We start from the raw sequence: 20,870 nt of genomic DNA, 5'->3' as shown, positions 1-20,870 counted from the left end.
CCAAAAACCAAACGTTTATCATATTATGTTCATTGTGCTGCCACCCACTGCCAGGTACTCGTGAGAGAGCAGAATGGGGTGATCCGCGGAACTCACAGTCTTCGAACATGGTCAAGTGATTCGGTGTCACTTGTGCCATACGTCAGTGCGCGAGGTTTCCACACTCCTTATCATCTCTAGGTCCACTGTTTCTGATGTGATAGTGAAGTGGAAACGTGAAGGGTCACGTACAGCACAAAAGCGTACAGGCCGACCTCGTCTGTTGGCTGACAGAGACCGCCGACAGTTGAAGAGGGTTGTAGTGTGTAATAGGCAGACATCTATCCAGACCCTCACACAAGAATTCCTAACGGCATCTGGATCCACTGAAAGTACTATGAGAGTTACGAGGGAGGTGAGAAAACTTGGATTTCATGGTCTAGCGGCTGCTCATAAGCCACAGATCACGCCGGTAAATGCCAAACGAGGCCTCTCTTGGTGTAAGGAGCGTAAACATTGGACGACTGAACTGTGGAAAAACGTTGTGTGGAGTGACGAATCACGGTACACAATGTGGTGATCCGATGGCAGGGTGTGGGTATGGCGAATGCCCGGTGAACGTCATCTGCCAGCGTGTGTTGTGCCAACAGTAAAATTCGGTGGCGGTGGTGTTATGGTCTGATAGTTTTTTTTTTTTTTTCATGGAGAGAGCTTTCACCCCTTGCTGCTTCGCGTGGCACTACCACAGCACAGGCCTACATTGATGTTTTAAGCACCTTCTTGCTTCCCAATGTTTAAGAGCAATTCGGGGATTACGATTGCATCTTTCAATACAATCGGGCCTGTTCATAATGCATGGCTTGTGGCGGAGGCGTTACACGACAATAACGTTCCTGTAATGGACTGGCCTGCATAGAATCCTGACCTGAATGCTACAGAACACCTCTGGGGTGTTTTGGAGCTCCGACTCCGTTGCAGGCCTCATCGACCAACATTGATACTTGTTTTCAGTGCAGTACTGCGTGAAGAATGGGCTGCCATTCCCCAAGAAACCTTCCGACACATGAATGAACGCATGCCTGCGAGAGTGTGGGCCAACACCATATTTAATTCCAGCATTACCGATGGAGGGAGACACGAACTTGTAATTCATTTTCAGCCAGGTGTCTGGATAGTTTTGATCACATAGTGTACTTCGTGATTGAACGATATGTTTGAACTTAGTAATGTATGGTGCCGTCCCAATAACTAATATATGCGTTCATTATGTGGACTACCAAATACGCAAAAACAGTTTATACTCTATTACTAATGAAGGAAAATCACTTACACCAGACGTGACAAACATAATTGAACACAAGTTTGCCATATTGAAAAACAGAAGAATGAAGGTAGAAACGTTCATTGCTGTCTGCAACAAAGAGGATGACCTGCAACAAAAATTTGACATGTGAACTGTGAGAAAACTGAAAACAAGAATGTTACAATAGAGAAACTGGTTAATGATTATACTGTAACTGGTACTCTGTTTGGTGGTGATGGGAAACTAATGCTTGCAGTTATTTACTACTTGGCGAAGACTCTTCTCATATCTTCCCAGTTTTGAGGGAAAATATACTGTGCCAGAAAAAATAACTAAAGCACCCATATCACATTTCGGACGGCAGTATAACTTCTTACAGTGGCACAACATCAGCAGGTATGTAAATGATTAAATACGCAGTTCTCAGTGGCAGGTAGACCGGCCAACAAAGTGTATTAGTGTCGTTCGTTTTTAACATTGTTACCAGGTCTGGAACGGTATATTAATGGTCTGAACTGTGTCAGATGCTGAGTGATCACCGAAAAGGGCACTCGTCTGAGACAGTATCGGCACCTGACGGAGTTTGAAACGGTCCGTGTTGAGGGTCTCCATTTGAGCGATTGATCGAATCGTGCAGTTATTTTTTATGACAGTGGCCCGATTTTTAACTGCATTTCACCGTAGAGGGCAGACATCCTCGTCAGATTTCGGTCGACCACGTCTGACCACCACAAGCGACGATTGCCGCACTGTGCATCAGGCACATCGTAACTCCTTCACATTTGCACCTGCAGTCCGTGAACATCTTACGCCATTAGCACCATTGGCCGGGCAGCCGAAGCATGGAATTATAGCTTCATGTGTAAGTTGCCATTAACACCACAACTCGAACGGCTACATGACCGGGAAGCATGCAGGGTTGGTGAACGAATCTGCATTGCGTTCAGGAATGAACCACAGTTCTCCACCATCCGGGTGATTGTCGTGGGCGAATATGGAGACAACCTACTTAGAGGCACAGCGGCATTACTCCTTTGATCATGACGTGAGACAACCAGGTATGGCTTCACGTCACGATTGATAGTGATGAAAGAACTCTGATGATATAACAATATACCACACACTTACTGCGTCATCCTGAGTTACCCTCACGTGAAACCACGGTGGTGCCACTTATCAACACGACAATATTCGTCCACATATGTCACGTGTCTCCGTGAACTGTCCGTTTGATGTTGAAGTATTCCTGCGGCCATGAAGATCCCAGATCAGTCCCTGTCAGAACATACACTACTGGCCATTAAAACTGCTACACTAAAAAGAAATGCAGATGATAAACGGGTATTCATTGGACAAATATATTACACTAGAACTGACATGTGATTACATTTTCACGCAATTTGGGTGCGTAGATCCTGAGAAACCAGTACCCAGAAAAACCACCTCTGGCCGTAATAACGGTCTTGATACGCATGGGCATTGAGTCAAACAGAGCTTGGATGGCGTGTACAGGTACAGCTGCCCATGCAGCTTCAACACGATACCACAGTTCATCAAGAGTAGTGAGTGGCGTATTGTGACGAGCCAGTTGCTCGGCCACCATTGACCAGACGTTTACAGTTGGTAGCGGCCGGGGTGGCCGAGCGTTTCTGGGCGCTACAGTCTGGGACCGCGCGACCGCTACGGTCGCAGGTTGGAATCCTGCCTCGGGGATGGGTGTGTGTGATGTCCTTAGGTTAGTTAGGTTTAAGTAGTTCTAAGTTCTAGGGGACTAATGACCTCAGAAGTTAAGTCCCATAGTGCTCAGCGCCGTTTTTCAATTGGTGAGAGATCTGGAGAATGTGCTGGCCAGGGCAGCAGTCGAACATTTTCTGTACCTAGAAGGGCCCATACAGGACCTGCAACATGCGGTCGTGCATTATCCTGCTGAAATGTAGGGTTTCGCAGGGATCGAATGTAAAATAGAGCCCCGGTTGTAACACATGTGAAATGGAACGTCCACTGTTCAAAGCGCCGTCAATCCGAACAAGAGGTGACCTAGACGTGTGATCAATGGCACCCCATACCATCCCGCCGGGTGATACGCCAGTATGGCGACGACGAATACACGCTTCCAATGTGCGTTCACCGCGATGACGCCAAACACGGATGCGACCATCATAATGCTGTAAACAGAAACTGGATACATCCGAAAAAATGACGTTTCGCCATTCGTGCACCCAGGTTCGTCGTTGAGTACACCATCGCAGGCGCTCCTGTCTGTGATGCAGCGTCAAGGCTAACCGCAGCCATGGTCTCCGAGCTGATAGTCCATGTTGCCGTAACGTCGTCGAACTGTTCGTGCAGATGGTTGTTGTCTTGCAAACGTCACCATCTGTTGACTCAGGGATCGAGACGTGGCTGCACGATCAGTTACAGCCATCCGGATAAGATGCCTGTCATCTCGACTGCTAGTGATACGAGGCCGTTGGGATCCAGCACGGCGTTCCTTATAATCCTCCTGAACCCACCGATTCCATATTCTGCTAACAGTCATTGGCTCTCGACAAACGCGAATAGCAATGTCGTGATACGATAAACCTCAATCGCGATAGGCTACAATCCGACCTTTATCAAAGCCTGAAACGTGATGGTACGCATTTCCCCTCCTTACACGAAGCATCACAACAACGTTTCACCAGGCAACGCGGATCAACTGCTGTTTGTGTATGAGAAATCGGTTGGAAACTTTCCTCATGTCAGCGCGTTGTAGGTGTCGCCAACGGCGCCAACCTTGATTGAATGCTCTGAAAAGCTAATCATTTACATATCACAGAATCTTCTTCCTGTCGGTTAAATTTCGCGTCTGTAGCACGTCATCCTCGTGTGTAGCAACTTTAATTGCCAGTAGTGTGTGTGGGAGCCTCTCTGATGTCAGCTTGTCTCAATGCTACATCCAGGGTTTCAAAGACACGTTCCCAATCGAATGAGCGCATGCATGCGGGACAAAGGGAGTGTAACGTGGTACGGATAAGTGGGTTCGTAGTGCCACGTACTTTATGAATTAGACTCGATTTTTTAATCACCGAAATAACATCACATATCATTTCAATCCATGAAGTTACATTTTATGTCCTTCTTCCTTACTGGGAACCTAAGTTTTTCTATCACACAGCATATATTCGCTCCACAAGCTTCACGCCACAAGCCACTAAAGAACACCTGGGGCAAACTGCTGCGAACGAATATTAGCAACTTTCAATTCTATACCATTCGCCAATGAGCGAAAGAATATTATCGTCCATACGCCTTTGATCGCACCCAAATCTTTCTTATTTATTGTAATGATTCCTGCGCGAAATATACTGTGCAGGCAGCGTCACATTCTTCCATTTATTCTCATTTACGTTCGCCATGCGTTACTGTTACATTTTCGTGCGAAATATACTGACATGCTAAGATCCTTCTTGCGTGCTTCTGATTTCGTTCAATGTCTGCTGCCATGACAACTTCATAAGATCTCCAGCAAGAGAGTAATGTTAAAGTGGTAGGTGTTTCCTTTATCGTGAGATACATCTAGAACTATAGGATTACTTTACAATTGACAATGGCAGATGGTACAACGAACCACTTTCACACTATTCCTTTACCGTTTCACTATCGAACTGTACGCGGGGAAAATGAGTGCTTAAGTCTTTCCGTACGAGCTCTCATTTCTCTTATTTCATCGGAATGATGATCCATCCCTATGTAGGTGAGCGTGAAAAAAATTTTTTCGCATTCGTAGAAGGAAGTTTGTGATTAATATTCCGCCGGAAGAAAAAACCCTTTTGTTTTAATGATTGCCGTCCCAATTCGCGTGTCATACCCGAGACACTTTCCTATTTCGCGATAAAACCAAATGTGCTGCTGTCCTTTGAAATTTTTTATGTTCTCCCTCGATCCTACATACCAAGGGTGCCATAACACATAGCAATACTCAAGTAGAGGACGGAAACGCGTAGTGTAGGTGGTCTCTTTAGTGGATTTGTTACATCTGCCACTAAATGTGGTCTTTGTTTGGTCTCACCCTTTTCTATGTGGTCGTTCCAATTTATTTATTTGCGTATCCAATGTGATATGATTAGGGCCATCAGGATATAACATACATAGTACCAGTACAGTTTTTACATCATATTTACCTAGGAAACAATAATTTTAATAAGACAAGTAGTATTAAAATTGTGTGAGTGTCTGTAGTGACAATGTGATGAAACAATACCGCCTATGAAGTAATAAAGTTAATAGTGGTAGTATTTCTACGTCTGCTTCTGCTGTCACTAATAGTGGTACTAGTAACAATAATAGTGTTAATAATAATAATAATAAAGATTGACGTAGATACAGAAAGAATTTATAGGTCTACAAAAAAAAGTTTTCTGGTATAGTCAGTTCTAGGGAAAGGAAAGAAGGATGTAATAGGGTAACAAATGCATACGGGGACAACGGTAATCACTGTTGCTGTATTAGTAGATGTTTCCTCAAGTGTCTTCTGAAGCTTCATTTCTGTAATATAATGCGACAGGATATTGCAGAGCCTGGTTCCTGCTATTGAGGGGGACTTCGAGGAAATGGCTAAACGACTGAGTGGACAGAAAAAATTTTGCTCTGTTGTGAACATGTGTTTCTGCTATCTTGTTCAGACAAGAGTATTAAATTTGAGAGAAGATAAGAGGGACTGCGCGTTGGTAGGACAGTAGAGAAGTAGATGATACGCAAATCTCTGCACTTGTCTACACACAGGCAGGACACTTGTGCATATGATAGCGAAATATGATCAAAGAGTCAAACATCACAGATACAATGAACACAGGTATTCGTAACTAGTTCCAGATCCTGTGAGCTTTCCTGCGTACGACTAGGACAACTGACACCGGAGATATTTGTGTGCATGCGGCACAGGCTAATGGACCGTTTTGATACTTGCAGTCATCACATGACACAAGTGCTACGAGATAAGTTGGACGCAATATGTCTGTTTCGTGGTTCAGGAGGTGTACATTGCTCATCACCTGCTGATTAACAAGAAATAGGACTGAATACATATGGCAATGAACACTGCGCCGTATTAAGAAAATATATTAAAATTATTAAAAAAAACGTCATCTTGGGTTTCAACAGGAATTTTGTCATCTCCAGCTTCATTGCCAGACCGCAGAGAGAATCTGATTAGCCTCTTCATACTTGATATATCAAGGACTTCGTGAAACACCGAGCTGATACGCAGTTTGCCGCCGGCAAGAGTCGGTCGTCCCACCAATGACTGATATTGCAGCCACTACACCTTCCATCTAGAATACGACGGTGAGACTGAGCCGCAACTGAGAGTTGATGTACAGAGAAGCAAAAGTAATTTTATAACACATCGGTCACTTCAAGCTTCACTTTGAAGACTTGCATTTCGAATCAGTGAACAGCTTTCTTTCAACTCAAATCACAGGCGTGACGTGTTCCCTCCTGTTTTCAGTTAACATCGTGATAATGACTGGACACTTTGCAACTGCAATTAATTCACTTGCGTGACTATAAGCATCTTCCCCTAACCCTATGTCACATAGGCCAAAATCTTATTATTGTTAATGTTGACACCGTTTGTCTTTTTTTGGTTAATAACTTTATCGTAATAAATTAAAGTAGTTGTCATTCATGTCTCATTTAATAGTAACAAGTTTCCTCTTTCTTAATTCTGGAGGACACACAAATTTTTGAGACATATGTCAGGCTTACAGTTCATTTAAACCTGGTACACGTTGCAACTGATTCACAGCAAATGGACTGTCAATGAAATTAGATAAAACACGATACATGAAATTATGTCTGGCACAAGAATCGACGATATCTCCATAAGTAATGCATAAGGTAAATTAATAAATGAAACTGACTATTCTAATTTCTTAGAGATTTATGTTGATAAAAACTTAAACGTGAAGTCTGATGTTAGATGTCCTCTTAAATGTTCAAGCTGTGCATCGATTGGGTTGTGGGTAGTCTCATTTATTGCAGTCAAGAAGCTGTATTTTTTTTACTATTTTCATTCCACCTTGTAACTCATCCCTTTTTTACCAACTACAGTAATGGGCCACGAATGAAGAACTCTTTTTCTTACAGTAAATTTGTTATGACATCACGTACTGGGATAACTTGTTACTTAGAAAGAAAGTATTAGTTGCACTGAGGCGTGTAGCAAGGATAATATTTGGTGCCCCTTGACAACTTCTTGTGCACAGCTGTTTAAACAGTTGAGTTTGCTGGCAACTGCCTCAGATTGCATTTACTGTATTCCATAGATTACAGTAAACAATCCCAAAGAGTTAAGGAAGCCAAGAACCTCATAAATGTAACAGTAGAAGAATAAACAATTTAGTCAATCTGTACCTCAGCCATAATGTATGCAGAAATGAGTGGTATTTAGCGATTAAAATCTTTGACCTCTTACCCAGAAAGTCATAAAATTATCTTCAGATTCCTACTGAACTCAGAAATACTTCACAGTTCTTTCCACTCCACGCAAAAAAATCTCTGAATGTGGTACACTGGTAGAGTGAACGTGTATTTAAACGAAGGAGAGACAGATGGAGTATTAAGTATAAATTAATCAATGTATGTGAGAAAGGAAATAATTGAGAGAAGGAGAGAGAGAGAGAACGTGAATATAGTCAAGTAACAGTCACTGTGTGCCTGTAAAACACACCTTAAGAAATTAAGTAATTGGTCACATTCTGCCTTCTTCTTTTAATGAAAAAAGCGCACTCTGATTGTAAAACTGGCTCGGTCTATTTGATGGCCATAAGCCGCGATTACGATCCATCGAAAATGCATATAAGCAGCTAACTCAGTGACTATCTGCATCTCCAATCATCAGAGTACGTTTCGTTAAAGTTCCCTTTGTAAATCCCAATGTTCATAAAATGTTCATCATTTTGATTTGCAGCTCCTTGTGTTGGTCGTGTTTGCAGTTAAATAGTTGGACGTGAGGTCCACCAGTTACGCAAAACACCGTTTTTTCTCAGTAGCCAAACATGTTTCGGCACGACTGTGCTATTATCAGTGAGTTTTCGTTTTTATTTATTCTGTAATGTGAACATTTTTGTTAAATGATTATGTGCACAATTGAACTAAAGATGTACATAATTTTTATAATCATTTAACAAAAATGTTCACATTACATAATAAAGAGATACGAAAACCTACTGATGATGGCACAGTGGTGCCAAAACATGTTTGGGTACTGAGAAAAAACCGTGTTTTACATAAATGGCGGGCCTGACATCCGACAATGAGATGAACACATTAGTTTACGTATATTGAACTATGATTGCACCTTCTGTCTTTACTCTTGTCTGTTATGTAGATCAACTCGACAACTGTATTATAATTAAAAACTGTAATCAATAAACATTGTATCTACAGAGTAGAGTAATGGTGTTCCAAAAATTGCTTTTTTCAGTACATTGCAGGTATGCAGCACTATCAGCAAAATTTACCCTTCTGGATTATTTATTAGTTGGTTAGAAGATCAATACTGTATTAATAGTAAATCACTACTGCCCCATACTCTGCAACTATGTAGAGTGAAATCCATCACCATACTTGTTTGTCCCTACAGAACCAAGTCGGTACGACTTCGGTAATAATTACCTAATCAAATGATTAGGGATCCAGCATTCTCCTAGGTGTTTATAGGAAGGTGAGGGTGTTATTTTTTATGTGTCAGCACAATATTTTCATCTCTTATATATTCCAAAGAAATAGTAAATAAGGCGTTCGTTACCGTATGTACCAAATGTGGATACAACATATTCGAAGTTATTTGGCGATCATGTACATCACATATCGTTAGCAAAATGCTTCCCATATACATAAATATATGTAGGCTAATACACTGCAGTTTTCAGTATATTCTGTTCATTACACTGTACGCCAGGTCCGTCATTTTAACACCTTAAGTACAGACAAATGTGTTCAGTAGTGTTCTGATGCTAACCTGAGAATTGCCTGGTAATGAAGAACATTCTTCACTAGCTTAGAGAACATTTCATCTGAAGCGGTGTCTGAGGATTCGTCTACTGGTGGAGTCGCGTGACCAACACCGGGTGCCATAAACGACCGTTCGCTCCTGACTCCATATAGATAATCAAGCGACGCTGTATCCTTCAGATGGAATTCATGCATTAATGAAATGCTTTGATCTAAGACTTCTATTTCGGCTGCAACGAACATCATGAGGCGAACAAAGAAAACATCCAGGCACAGCGTGGCTTCCACCGTTATCGTCAGACAGGTGGCTTGGATGATGAACAGCAGTTCATACGTCGGTGACGCGTGCGTGTCTGCGGGCAGCCAGAGTGGCAGCGGAAGCTGTCGCTGGTCCTGCTGACCAGCTGCCAGGGCGCCATTGGAAAGCAGCGGAGACGCCACCCAGCACATCAGCGCAGGCACAGTCATCACCTGCAGGGTAGGATAAACGTCAAGGGTTTTATCTCCTGTTATTGGTCTTCTGTTGTTAGGAATGAATGAATATAAATAACATGTTGTGCACCGGTAAATATTTTGGAACTAACATGGTTACAATACGGTTTTAATTAATGAAGTAGTATCGTTTCGAATCTGTTCAGCTGAGTATCACATTGATATTCCAAACATAAACCGCAGTTCTTTTTCTTATTAAAGCTGATTTCTGTTCCGAAAGACTTCCATATATTTTTGTGGACACTCAAAAGCGCAGAAATGCACTTTACGATGAAGGAAATTACCCACCAACAATTACTAAAGTTTCCAGATGAAGGAGCCAAATCGAAAGTACTGTATCAAAAGGCGCTGGGCGCTAGCAATTCTATATCGCAATAAAAGAAGTTACAGAGCGGTGCAACATTTTGCCATGAGTAACGTTCACGGATGCTTTTGGGTCTTTTTTATCTTATTAAGGGATGATACGAACTACATACTCAACGAACATTGCAATGCGTTTTGTGCAAACAGCGTTATCTTTGCAACTAAAGTTTGCGGAGGGAACGCAATAACCAGAGAGAGTATGGCGATCTCTACTTTCGAACAGATACCACAAGCCGAATTGCACATATGATCACTACTGTTACTTATGTATCGCTTTCGTTTATTTGCGTCATTTTGTCATCTGCAAAAAGACGGCGAGTCTCAATAATATCGCACGTGACTCTAGGAAAAGATTGAGCGGTGCCGCGAATATTGAAGGTAAACTAACTTCGATGGAGAACACCACTCGAAATATCTTTAAAAACTACAAGGCTTCCCCCGTTATCTGGGTAGAGACGTGTGCACACCGTTGGTTTCAAGAGGACAGGACGTGCGTTAGAAATAAGAGCCACCTTCTCCTGAAGCAGGTGCATAGGCAGAGAACAGTTAACTGGGCTACAGATCTGATTTCTTGAAAGGGATCAAGCCGCTAAAAGAATTCTCTGCCGGCCGGAGTGGCCGTGCGGTTCTGGGAGCTGCAGTCCGGAGCCGAGCGACCGCTACGGTCGCAGGTTCGAATCCTGCCTCGGGCGTGGATGTGTGTGATGTCCTTAGGTTAGTTAGGTTTAATTAGTTCTAAGATCTAGGTGACTGATGACCTCAGAAGCTACGTCGCATAGTGCTCAGAACGATTTGAACCATTTTTTTGAATTCTCTGTGATGTCTTATCTGATACTAAGAATACAGAAAGAGGGAAAGAAGAGATATGCCTATATACCCCACCATCTCCACAACGGAAAAATTTCTATGAAATTTATTCAATGATGTGCAACGGCCAAAGTGTGCTGCTGTCCACAGTCTCTTCCCGGGAACTGGGTGTTTGTGTTGTCCTCATAATTTCATCATCATCATCATTCTTGACAGTGGCAAATTTGGACTGAGAAAAAATTGGGACTTTCTATGGGCGCTGATGACAGCGCAGTTGAGCGATCCACCAATCCAACATCACGATCAGAGCGTGCTGCCATCTCAGGTGCTTGCAGGTCCTGAGTGAAAACACAACAGAACGGTTTCTGAAACTGGCAAATACTACGATATACCACATGCAGTTAGGGGATATAACGATCTTGCGTGTGACCAAACACGACGGTCAGTACTCCAGGTACTTACAATAAGTGTGTCATTTAACTCTGGAGAAAGACTCAGTACTAAGAAGCAGAAATTGCATGGAGTTTCAAGAGCAGTACCACATACGTTTTTAATTATTTTCTATGTGTTCTACAGTCTGTGCGAAGTAAGGTATTTTCATTTCTCACTCTTACGTGAGTAAACTTTTTGTGCAAATTTTGATGAACATAACGATTTCGTACGTGGCAGACCGATATGCGACCCACATTGGGAGTAACAAAAAGTTATTTGCAAAACATGCAAAACGGCACGAGTGAACAAGTTAACTGGGTTGTATCGTTGTTTAATTCCGATACCTTAAGAAAATCAAAATTTTTTTCGTGTGAAGTTTCCAAAAATTCGTTATTTATCTACTTTAAAACACCTAGAGATGATGATGTTTGGTTTGTGGGGCGCTCAACTGCGTGGTTATCAGCGCCCGTACAATTACCCAATCGTTGCTCAGTCCAATTTCGCCACTTTCCTGGATGATGATGAAATGATGAGGACAACACAAACACCCAGTCATCTCGAGGCAGGTGAAAATCCCTGACCCCGCCGGGAATCGAACCCGGGACCCCGTGCTCGGGAAGCGACAACGCTACCGCGAGACCACGAGCGGCGGACTTCAAAACACCTAGTTTTACAGGATTTGCAAAGTATCTTCTTTCTGAACCACTCACCCTACGTCTGTTATCTAACGGTTATCACATTCTACGAAACCCATTCTTGTCATGACTGACATATTCCTTTTATTTTACTGTCAAGCTGTTCTTTTTCTCGGCACAGTTGCTACGCAATGTAAGTGAGGGCATCATCATTCTTTGAATTGTGTAAACTTTATTCTATGTTTCATTGTATTTCAGTTGGTGAATCGTGTTTTCTGAGGCGCCCATGGGTGACCAGTCCAACATTTGCATAAATGAGCATCTAACGTCAGCTATAAAACCGCATTACACAGGTCGCTGTACCGGACAAAGTTTGTTAATCTATCGTTAATCCTTGTCTGGTTCACCTCTCTGTCTGGCGACATGGCGCAACAGTAAGGGCAATCAGTATAAAGGCAGGGTTCCACAAAAATAATACTACAATATCTGAAGCATTCACGTAACGAATTTACAATGAAAATGAAATTTCGTGTGGGAACGGCCTCCCGGCTGGTTCACCGGATCGCCTGGTGCAAGTATTTTCAGATGACGATACTTCGGCGACTTGCACGTCGATGAGGATGAAATGAGGATGATGAAAACGACACAAACACCCAGTCCCTGAGCGGAGAAAAATCTCCTACCCAGCCGGGAACTGAACGCGACATATGTCGTTATACTGGATTTCATACTACTGCATATACACACATCAATAAAAGGTTTATATCACCTCGGTTCAGAGAGTTCCGGAACCTGTACGAAAATTGGAATAGAAATCAACATAAATGTCACGTCCGCAGTTTTCCTTCTTCACGAAAACCACACATTGTATGTTGTACAACCATACAGTGAGACCTTCAAAGGTGGTGGTCCAGATTTCTGTAAACATCGGTACCTCTAATACCCAGTAGCACGTACTCTTGCTCTGATGCATGCCTGTATTCGTCGTGGCACACTATCCACAAGTTCATCAAGGCACTGTTTGACGAGATTGTCCCAATCCTCAACGGCGATTCGTTATAGATCCCTCAGAGTGGTTGCTTGGTCACTTCGGCCATAAACAACCCTTTTCAATCTTTCCCACGCACGTTCGATAGGATTCATGTCTGGAGAACATGCTGGCCACTCTAGTCGAGCGATGTCGTTATCCTGAAGCAAGTCATTCACAAGATGTGCACGATGGGGGCACGAATCGTCATCCATGAAGACGAATGCCTCGCCAATATGCTGCCGATATGTTGCACTATCGGTTGGAGGATGGCATTCACGTACCGTACAGCTGTTACGGCGCCTTCCATGACCACCAGTGGCGTACGTCAGCCCCACATAATGCCACCCCAACACAGCAGGGAACCTCTACCTTGCTGCACTCGCCGGACATTGTGTGTAAGGCGTCGAACCTGATCGGGTTGCCTTCAAACACATGAAGGCATATGCGACACTCATCGGTGATGAGAACGTGATGCCAATCTAGTACGGTCCATTCGGCATGTTGCTAGGCCCATCTGTACGGCGCTGCATGGTGTCGTGTTTGCAAAGATGGACCTCACCATGGACTTCTGGAGTGTAGTTGCGCATTATGCAGCCTATTGGGTACAGTTTGAGTTGTAACACGATTTCCTGTGGCCGAACGAAAAGCATTATTCAACATGGTGTCATTGGTGTCAGGGTTCCACAGAGGCATAATCCGTAGGTAAAGGTAATCCACTGCAGTAGTAGCCCTTGGGCGGCCTGAGCGGGGCATGTAATCGACAGTTCCTGTTTCTCTGTATCTCCTCCATGTCCGAACAACATCGCTTTGGTTCATTCCCAAATGCCTGGACACTTCCCTTGTTGAAAGCCCTTCCTGGCACAAAGTAACAATGCGGAAGCGATCGAATCGCGGTATTGACCGTCTAGGCATACTTGAACTACAGGCAGCAGGAGCCGTGTACCTCCTTCCTGATGGAATGACTGGAACAGATCGGCTGTCGTACCCCCTCCGTCTAATAGGCATGGTTGTTTACGTCTGGTTTAGTGACATCTCTGAACAGTCAAAGGGACTATGTCTGTCATACAATATCCACAGTCAGGGTCTATCTTCAGGAGCTCAGGGAATCGAGGTAATGCAAAACGTTTTTTGATGTGCGTACGTTGAGAACAATTATTCCTAACGATAATGTTAGTTTCCCGACAAATATCCATTCCTTTATTCTGATTTCCACAACAGTAGAAGGTTAATTAAGCCATTTGTATTTAACCTTCATATTATGCGTGTTTCTATATCTAAGAAATACGGTTTTATATTTTTAAATTACAATTTTTATTTACGGTTTAGCAGTTCGTAACCTGCTGCCTCCAATATGCACTCCAGTACCATCACTTTAAGGCTCAGTTTTCTCAGTTTCTGTCACGCAGAAGGCTATACTATAGAAATAAAGTTTCCCCTGGAACTTGCCTAGCACTCAGGCTCAGTTTTCTCAGTTTCTGTAATGTAGAGTGTGATAGCAGTAAAGTTTCCTCCGCAAGCTGCCTAGCACACCTTTCGAATGTCATACCCAGCTTACAAACCTGTTACATGTTTGCCACCTCGCGTCAGTTCAGTTAACTGGGCTCTGACGGCAGTCACGAAAGTCAAAACCTGTTAGTAAACAAAGAAAACACAGCAAGACAGACGTTGGATGTATCATGTGGCTATCATAACGTTATACCAGACAGGGACGGATAGTCTAATCGATACTAGTACAGTAAAACCAATAATAATACGTAAAAATGTCTGTATGTCTACGGCGCAACTGCTGGACTACAAATTTTCCACGGACATCACTAATACGCTCCTCAAAATGAGACCTACTGCTGTTTAGCAAGTTCCCAGATTTCCTATACTGACAGCTTATATGAGGACACTGAAACAAATTCCCAAATAGTTATAGGTTGAGCAACTAAGTGCCCCATTCATTATTATGTTTTAATGTATGTTATATATTCGTAAGAGAATTTTGTATAAAAAGTTTTAGCTGAAAATTTAGAGTCTCTTCGAACGTCTAAAGTCACACGAAAGATTTGTTACTGAGCTATTGTTTTCCAGATATTGTCAAAAAAGAAAATCTGATTAACACCTACTGCAAATCATCCTTCTGCGCTTACTTGATGTTATCCATATATTTCACTCCAAAGAATGGTATTTGCACTTCTTCAGTATGTTTGGTATTCCAGTAGTTTGATGTCTTAAACGTTCTGCAACCGCAAAACCCGGGTCAGGAGATACTGACTGAGAAGAGATGCTTGGCTTTAGGTACACAATGAGGCAGTTAAGCAGTTATGAAAGAAGAGGTTTATTGAAGTTCAGGCGACGACGATCCCTGAGCTAATTTCAAAACTAAGATCTGAATATCTGCTTAGTTCGAATTTGACGGAGCTGAATCTCAGCTTCATGATCGTAGATAACAGAAGAGGCCTTTGTCCAAGATCGTAGTTCGATTGTGTGCTACTAAACGAACGCGTCCGAAGCTCGTGGTCTAGTGGCTAGCGTTGCTGCGTCTGGATCACAGGGTACTGGGTTCGATTCCCGGACGGGTTGGAGATTTTCCCTGCCCGGGGACTGGTTGTTTGTGTTGTCCTCATCATCACCATCATTCGTAACAGTGACTAAATTAGCTTGCGTAAAAATTGGACTGTGAAAAAATTGGGACTTTCTACGGGCGCTGAAGACCGCGCTAAGCGTCCTAGAAATCAAAAATCATCATCCTCATAATCGAACGCCATTTGAAGTCCGTAACTGCAATAAGGTCAGGATTCGGATGCCGTGCTACACATTTACATCCTGTTGGAATTCTACATTTTAGAAACTGTAATTATTATTATTTTTATTATTATTACTACAAGGTTAATTAACGAGAGATCAATTAATAACAATATGTTGTTGTATTTCTGTTATCTTCAGTCAGGCCTCTCTATTCAGGGCCTCCTTCTCGCGTAACCCCAAATGGAGCAATATTCAACTGACGAGGTCATTCCAAGAACATCGTGGTCTCCTTCTTTTATGTCTGACAGGTGGTCTATGGTCTAAGGTCGAAGTCTGAGCCGCGGCTGTGTGGAGAAGTAACTGGTAGATGTCGCTAACTGTTGCAAAAAAAGCATTTTTGATTTCCACAGTGGTTTCCATTTCGCGACAGATCGAAATTTACTTCCCGATAAGCTCTCTTGTATACGACTGCGTAATATGACCACATTTTCTTTATACTTTCGCTACTACATGTGCCCAACGTTGTAGCCTGTTAGAAATATTTGCATAACTGAATGTAATGTCTTTATAAATTAGTTAAACTATAGCAAATTCTGGCTGATAGAGTGATGTGTGTGGCTACCTTTTAAAGTGAGTAAGAAAAACAGTTTGATGAAGAACGACAGCAGTTACAGAAAAGAACTGCCAGGCACGAAATACCGTAAAATTTGTGTTAAATCCACACGAAGGATAAAATTACGTTTGAAAGCCGGTTTTCGCGGTACTTGTAGCAAAAGCCACTGAAAGGATCAGGTGATTCTGTTTTCTTGTTAACGGTATTGACATAATAGTTTAAAAGGGTTCCATACTAGTCGTTTCCAGATAGCAAACAAACAGTGAAGTTTTGTATAACTTAAATGTAAATAAAAGTTAATAGTCTTACTTAAAAAGCACTAGAAAGCAAGAATAATTTACATAAGATGCCGAAGAGCAAAGAACACACACCTGGAAGTATCGGTGCAGCCTGTCCACTATTCTTGTATAACGGTTGCGGATGCAATCACTGCTGTCGCCGCTGCCGTACTGCCTCCTTGTATCGCTCAGTAGGTGAACCAGCTCGCGTAGAGTTCCCCCTTCTCCAACCAAAAGAGCAACCTGAAAGAAATGCAAGGAAGTTGCTAAACTCCGTCGGCCTGTTACACCATCACCTCAATTGCCTGCATAAATGCTTGTAACACAGTAAGCGGTGTCGGTAAAGGAGCAATTAACGAGGAAGAGGGCTTTATTCACACACATTACCTAGCATATTCAGTCCTCTTGTATACAGGGTGGTCCAAACGTCCGGAAACACCCTCATAAAATTCAAATGGAGTAGCAAACAAGGACACAGAGTCCCTACACACGAGGAACGGGAAGGGGGCCATCTTGAAAGCCACCACTTGGATTCAACTCCAAAATTTCAAATGGGAATGTCGTCATGTGACATATCAAACACATAGAGAATTTCACCAGAAAAACAATGCCGTTGTTATTTTAAACATAGCTTTATTCATTCTCGGGTTATAGCCAGTTACGTGGGGCAGCGGTGGGACGCTCGGCAGCATGTGTGTTATGTGCCGAAGAGAAATTACGCCGATGTTACACAGTCCCGAGAGACCACCAACAGTCATAAGAATGGCTCAATATGTTTCCATTATGTTGGATTGTTAATGCTATCGTCCAAACCCAGTCCTGATGAACCTTGACCAACACATCTGGCTGAATTTGACCACACCCATCAACAATGTGCTGCTTCAGATGATGCAAATCTCGTATTTTCACAGAATAAACCAGTGCTTTGACATGACCCCAAAGATAAAAATGCAAAGGAGTCAAATCTGGTGAATGTGGTGGCCACTCCACAGTACCTCTACGACGAATCCACTTTTGAGGGAACTGCACATCCAGGTTATCTCGCACATTGTGCCCATAATGTGGTGGGGCTCCATCATGTTGGAAGAATTCCGGAAATGTTCCGTCCTCCGTTAACAACGGGGGAAACACTTCTTCATCCAATAAACTCAGATAACCGTTGGCTGTTAACGTACCATCAATAAAAAAGGTCCAACAACTTTGGTACCCCACACACCACACCACACCAGACCATCACTTTTTGTGAGTCGACCGTTTTGGAAGCATCAGTTCAGTGCGGATATGTGTCGGACCAGTATCTGTGATTCTGCTTGTTCACTTCACCATTGATAAAGAAATTGGCTTCATCACTGAACAGCACCTGATAGGGGAAACGTGGGTTTATCTGCAGCTGCTGTGTCACCCATTCTGCGAACTGTACCCGACGGTCTGGGTCATCCTCGTTCAGGTGTTGGAGCTGCTGAATTTTGTACGGGTGACATTTTTGCTGCGATAAAATTCGCAGTATGGAGGTACGGCTGACCCCACATTCTTGTGACAGGCGACGAGTACTCGGACTCTTCGTAAATAACGCCAACACGTTCACTGTTGTTTCTTCATCGGTGGCGGATTTTGGACTTCCAGGCTTAGGTTTATCTGCGACAGAACCTGTTGCTCGGAATATGGCCAAAACCTTGGCAAATACGCTGCGAGTGATGGACTGTCTGGTTGGGTGGCGACTGTGCTTCTTTCTCGTGATATCAAGATGAGGTCAATGCGTTCTTCATGTGTTAAAGACATTTTGTAACTTGTAAATGAGGAAACAATAATTAACACGTTAGCATGAGTAAATGATACCTAACAGTTAAACACATGTAACATATCAGACATGGGATAATCACTTTGCACCGTTTCACACTCCATTTTATGACTTCTCAGTACGTGATACTCATGCTGCCGAGCGTCCCACCGCTGCCGCAAGTAACTGGCTATAACCCGAGAATGATGAAATCTATGTTTAAAATAACAACGGCATTGTTTTTCTGGTGAAATTCTCTATCTGTTTGGTATGTCACATGACGACATTCCCATTTGAAATTTTGGAGTTGAATCCAAGTGGCGGCTTTCAAGATGGCCGCCATGTTGGTGGCATAGCCTATAAAGTTTCCGCCTTCCCGTTGCTCGTGTGTAGGGACTCTGTTTCCGTGTTTGCTACTCCATTTAGATTTTATCAGGGTGTTTCCGGACTTTTGGACCACCCTGTATTTACTAGTACATTAGTAAGTCAAAATTTACAACCACTATGTTACTGAGACGTTATCGCGAAGACTGGCAACTACCACCAGTTCCGTCCTCCCCAAGGGAACTTCTTCTTCGGCCATGAGACTGGTTTAGCAGCAGCTGGCCATGTGTTTCTGTCTTCCGCCTTCCTTTTGAGAGTGGTATAGCTGGTCCATCTGGTACGATTCAAGATCTGGCTGACATATTATAGCCTGGATGTGCCTTTTGCAGTCTTCCCTTCTACAGTTACTTCAGGGTTACTTCTGATGACGATCCTGCCTCAGCAGATGATCAACCCGTGAGTCCTTTTAGTCTTAGATTACCTTCAGGAGACAAGGATTCTCTTCGCCCACTCTATGGAGCATGTCTTCGTTTGATATCCTGTCTATGTGGAAAATCTTGAACATTCTGTAGCAGCACTACATCTTGAAGGATGTTATTTTATGTTTTTCTGCTTCTCCAGTTGTCAATGTTTCACATCCGTACAGCAGTACACTACAAACAAATGTCTTTATGTGGTCTTCCCTGAGATGTTTATCTATGATGCTGGATGTGAAAAGGCTCCTTCTCTTGTTAAAAGCACATTTTGCCTGCTAGATTCGGCTTATAATTTCCTTGATATTTGTTCATTTATACATTACATTAACCCAAGCAGGCAGCAACTCTCACGATGAAGCTCGACTCTCCTGACAATGCTGCTACATACATTGTGGCACTATATCACGGTTAGCCATATACCTGAGCTGAGATGCATACTTCCTGATGTTAACTGCAAGTAGGAAAAAAGGATCAGTAAGAATAAGACAAATATATAGTATAGTTGTAGCAGCGTTGAAGCGATTGAAGTAAGAAATATACATTGAGTAATGCAGATAATAATAATGATAATAACAGTAACTGAATAGAACTCTACGAGAAGATTTGGACCTAACTTCTTGATTTTCATGTGCGTCAGGAGATGTATTGGAGGTTATGCCCACAATCACCACCTCATACATTTCCGATGAGACTTGATGGGTTGTTTATTTATTATTATTTAATAAAACCACTCATTGAAAATATACAAGCTCTGTTGATATCGTTAATTGTAATAACTACAGATTCTCTTCAGTCTTGTCATTTAGTGTCGTGTACGGTTTCAGTTCATTGTATTAGTAAATTTTTGAAAAATAACACTTGCTAATTTAGCGTGGTGTTCCAGTATTTTCGATTTTAGAGGAAAATGTCTATGACGGGAGCATTGGTAACAAATACGTTACTTCTTGTATAGCTGACAATTGGCAACTGAGATAAGCCAGTGTGCACAGATTTATGTTTAATTTATAATTATACATTTATCTGTGAACTGTGTTATTATTTGATAAAATGTCTAGTAACTGCATCATCTTTGTAAGTATAGTAAATACAAGAACAAGATATTTGTATTTTATTAGTTTTGTACCGTAGATTAACTATATCACAATACAAAGATGACGAGAATGACGGAACCGTATATTATCTGTGAGCGTAAGCATTCAGTTCGGTATGAAACTCTTAGTGCCACATTAGCGTCTCCAAACGTCGTAATATAGCATAAGAGAACGTCTGGATACCTTTCGCGGCCCCTTCCCACACGGCTCGCAACGTCCAGTGCTGGTTCCATGAGAACGAGGATGAGTTGTCGCCACTCTCCTGGTCACAAAAGTCGCCGCATTGCAATATTGGTCAGCACTGATGATCTACTGTGGAGAGAAGGGATCCTGATGGCTATACACCTTCAATATGATTAGCTAACCTTGATACTGTTTTACAGGAAGAATAATATTCCAAAAGAAACCATACAGGACCTGAAATAATCCATTCCGAGAAAGTTGGAAACTGCTTTGAATCACAGCTGATTTCCTACGCTCTGTTAGATTTTATAATGATGGTCCTTTCTCCCTATGCAGGTTGGCGTCAAAAGAATATGCCC

At 42.5% G+C, this 20,870-nt stretch overlaps 1 protein-coding gene across 1 annotated transcript in view; it reads right to left on the bottom strand.

Moving 5' to 3' along the window:
- LOC126161765 (odorant receptor Or1-like) overlaps positions 1 to 20,870 on the bottom strand; it is a 64,771-nt gene that overhangs the window by 26,756 nt on the left and 17,145 nt on the right. Inside the window, exons 3-5 of the mRNA XM_049917825.1 lie at positions 16,754 to 16,903; positions 9,285 to 9,748; positions 1,310 to 1,409 (exon numbers count right to left, since the gene is read on the bottom strand). Of these exons, the coding sequence (XP_049773782.1) occupies positions 1,310 to 1,409; positions 9,285 to 9,748; positions 16,754 to 16,903 (714 nt within the window). The remainder of the gene's footprint in view (positions 1 to 1,309; positions 1,410 to 9,284; positions 9,749 to 16,753; positions 16,904 to 20,870) is intronic.

This window comes from Schistocerca cancellata, chromosome 1 (genome assembly GCF_023864275.1).
Source record: "Schistocerca cancellata isolate TAMUIC-IGC-003103 chromosome 1, iqSchCanc2.1, whole genome shotgun sequence".
In the NCBI taxonomy this organism is placed as follows: Eukaryota; Metazoa; Arthropoda; class Insecta; order Orthoptera; family Acrididae; genus Schistocerca; species Schistocerca cancellata.
Note: the sequence above shows the minus strand (reverse complement) of the source record. Positions and strands in the feature narration are given on the sequence as shown.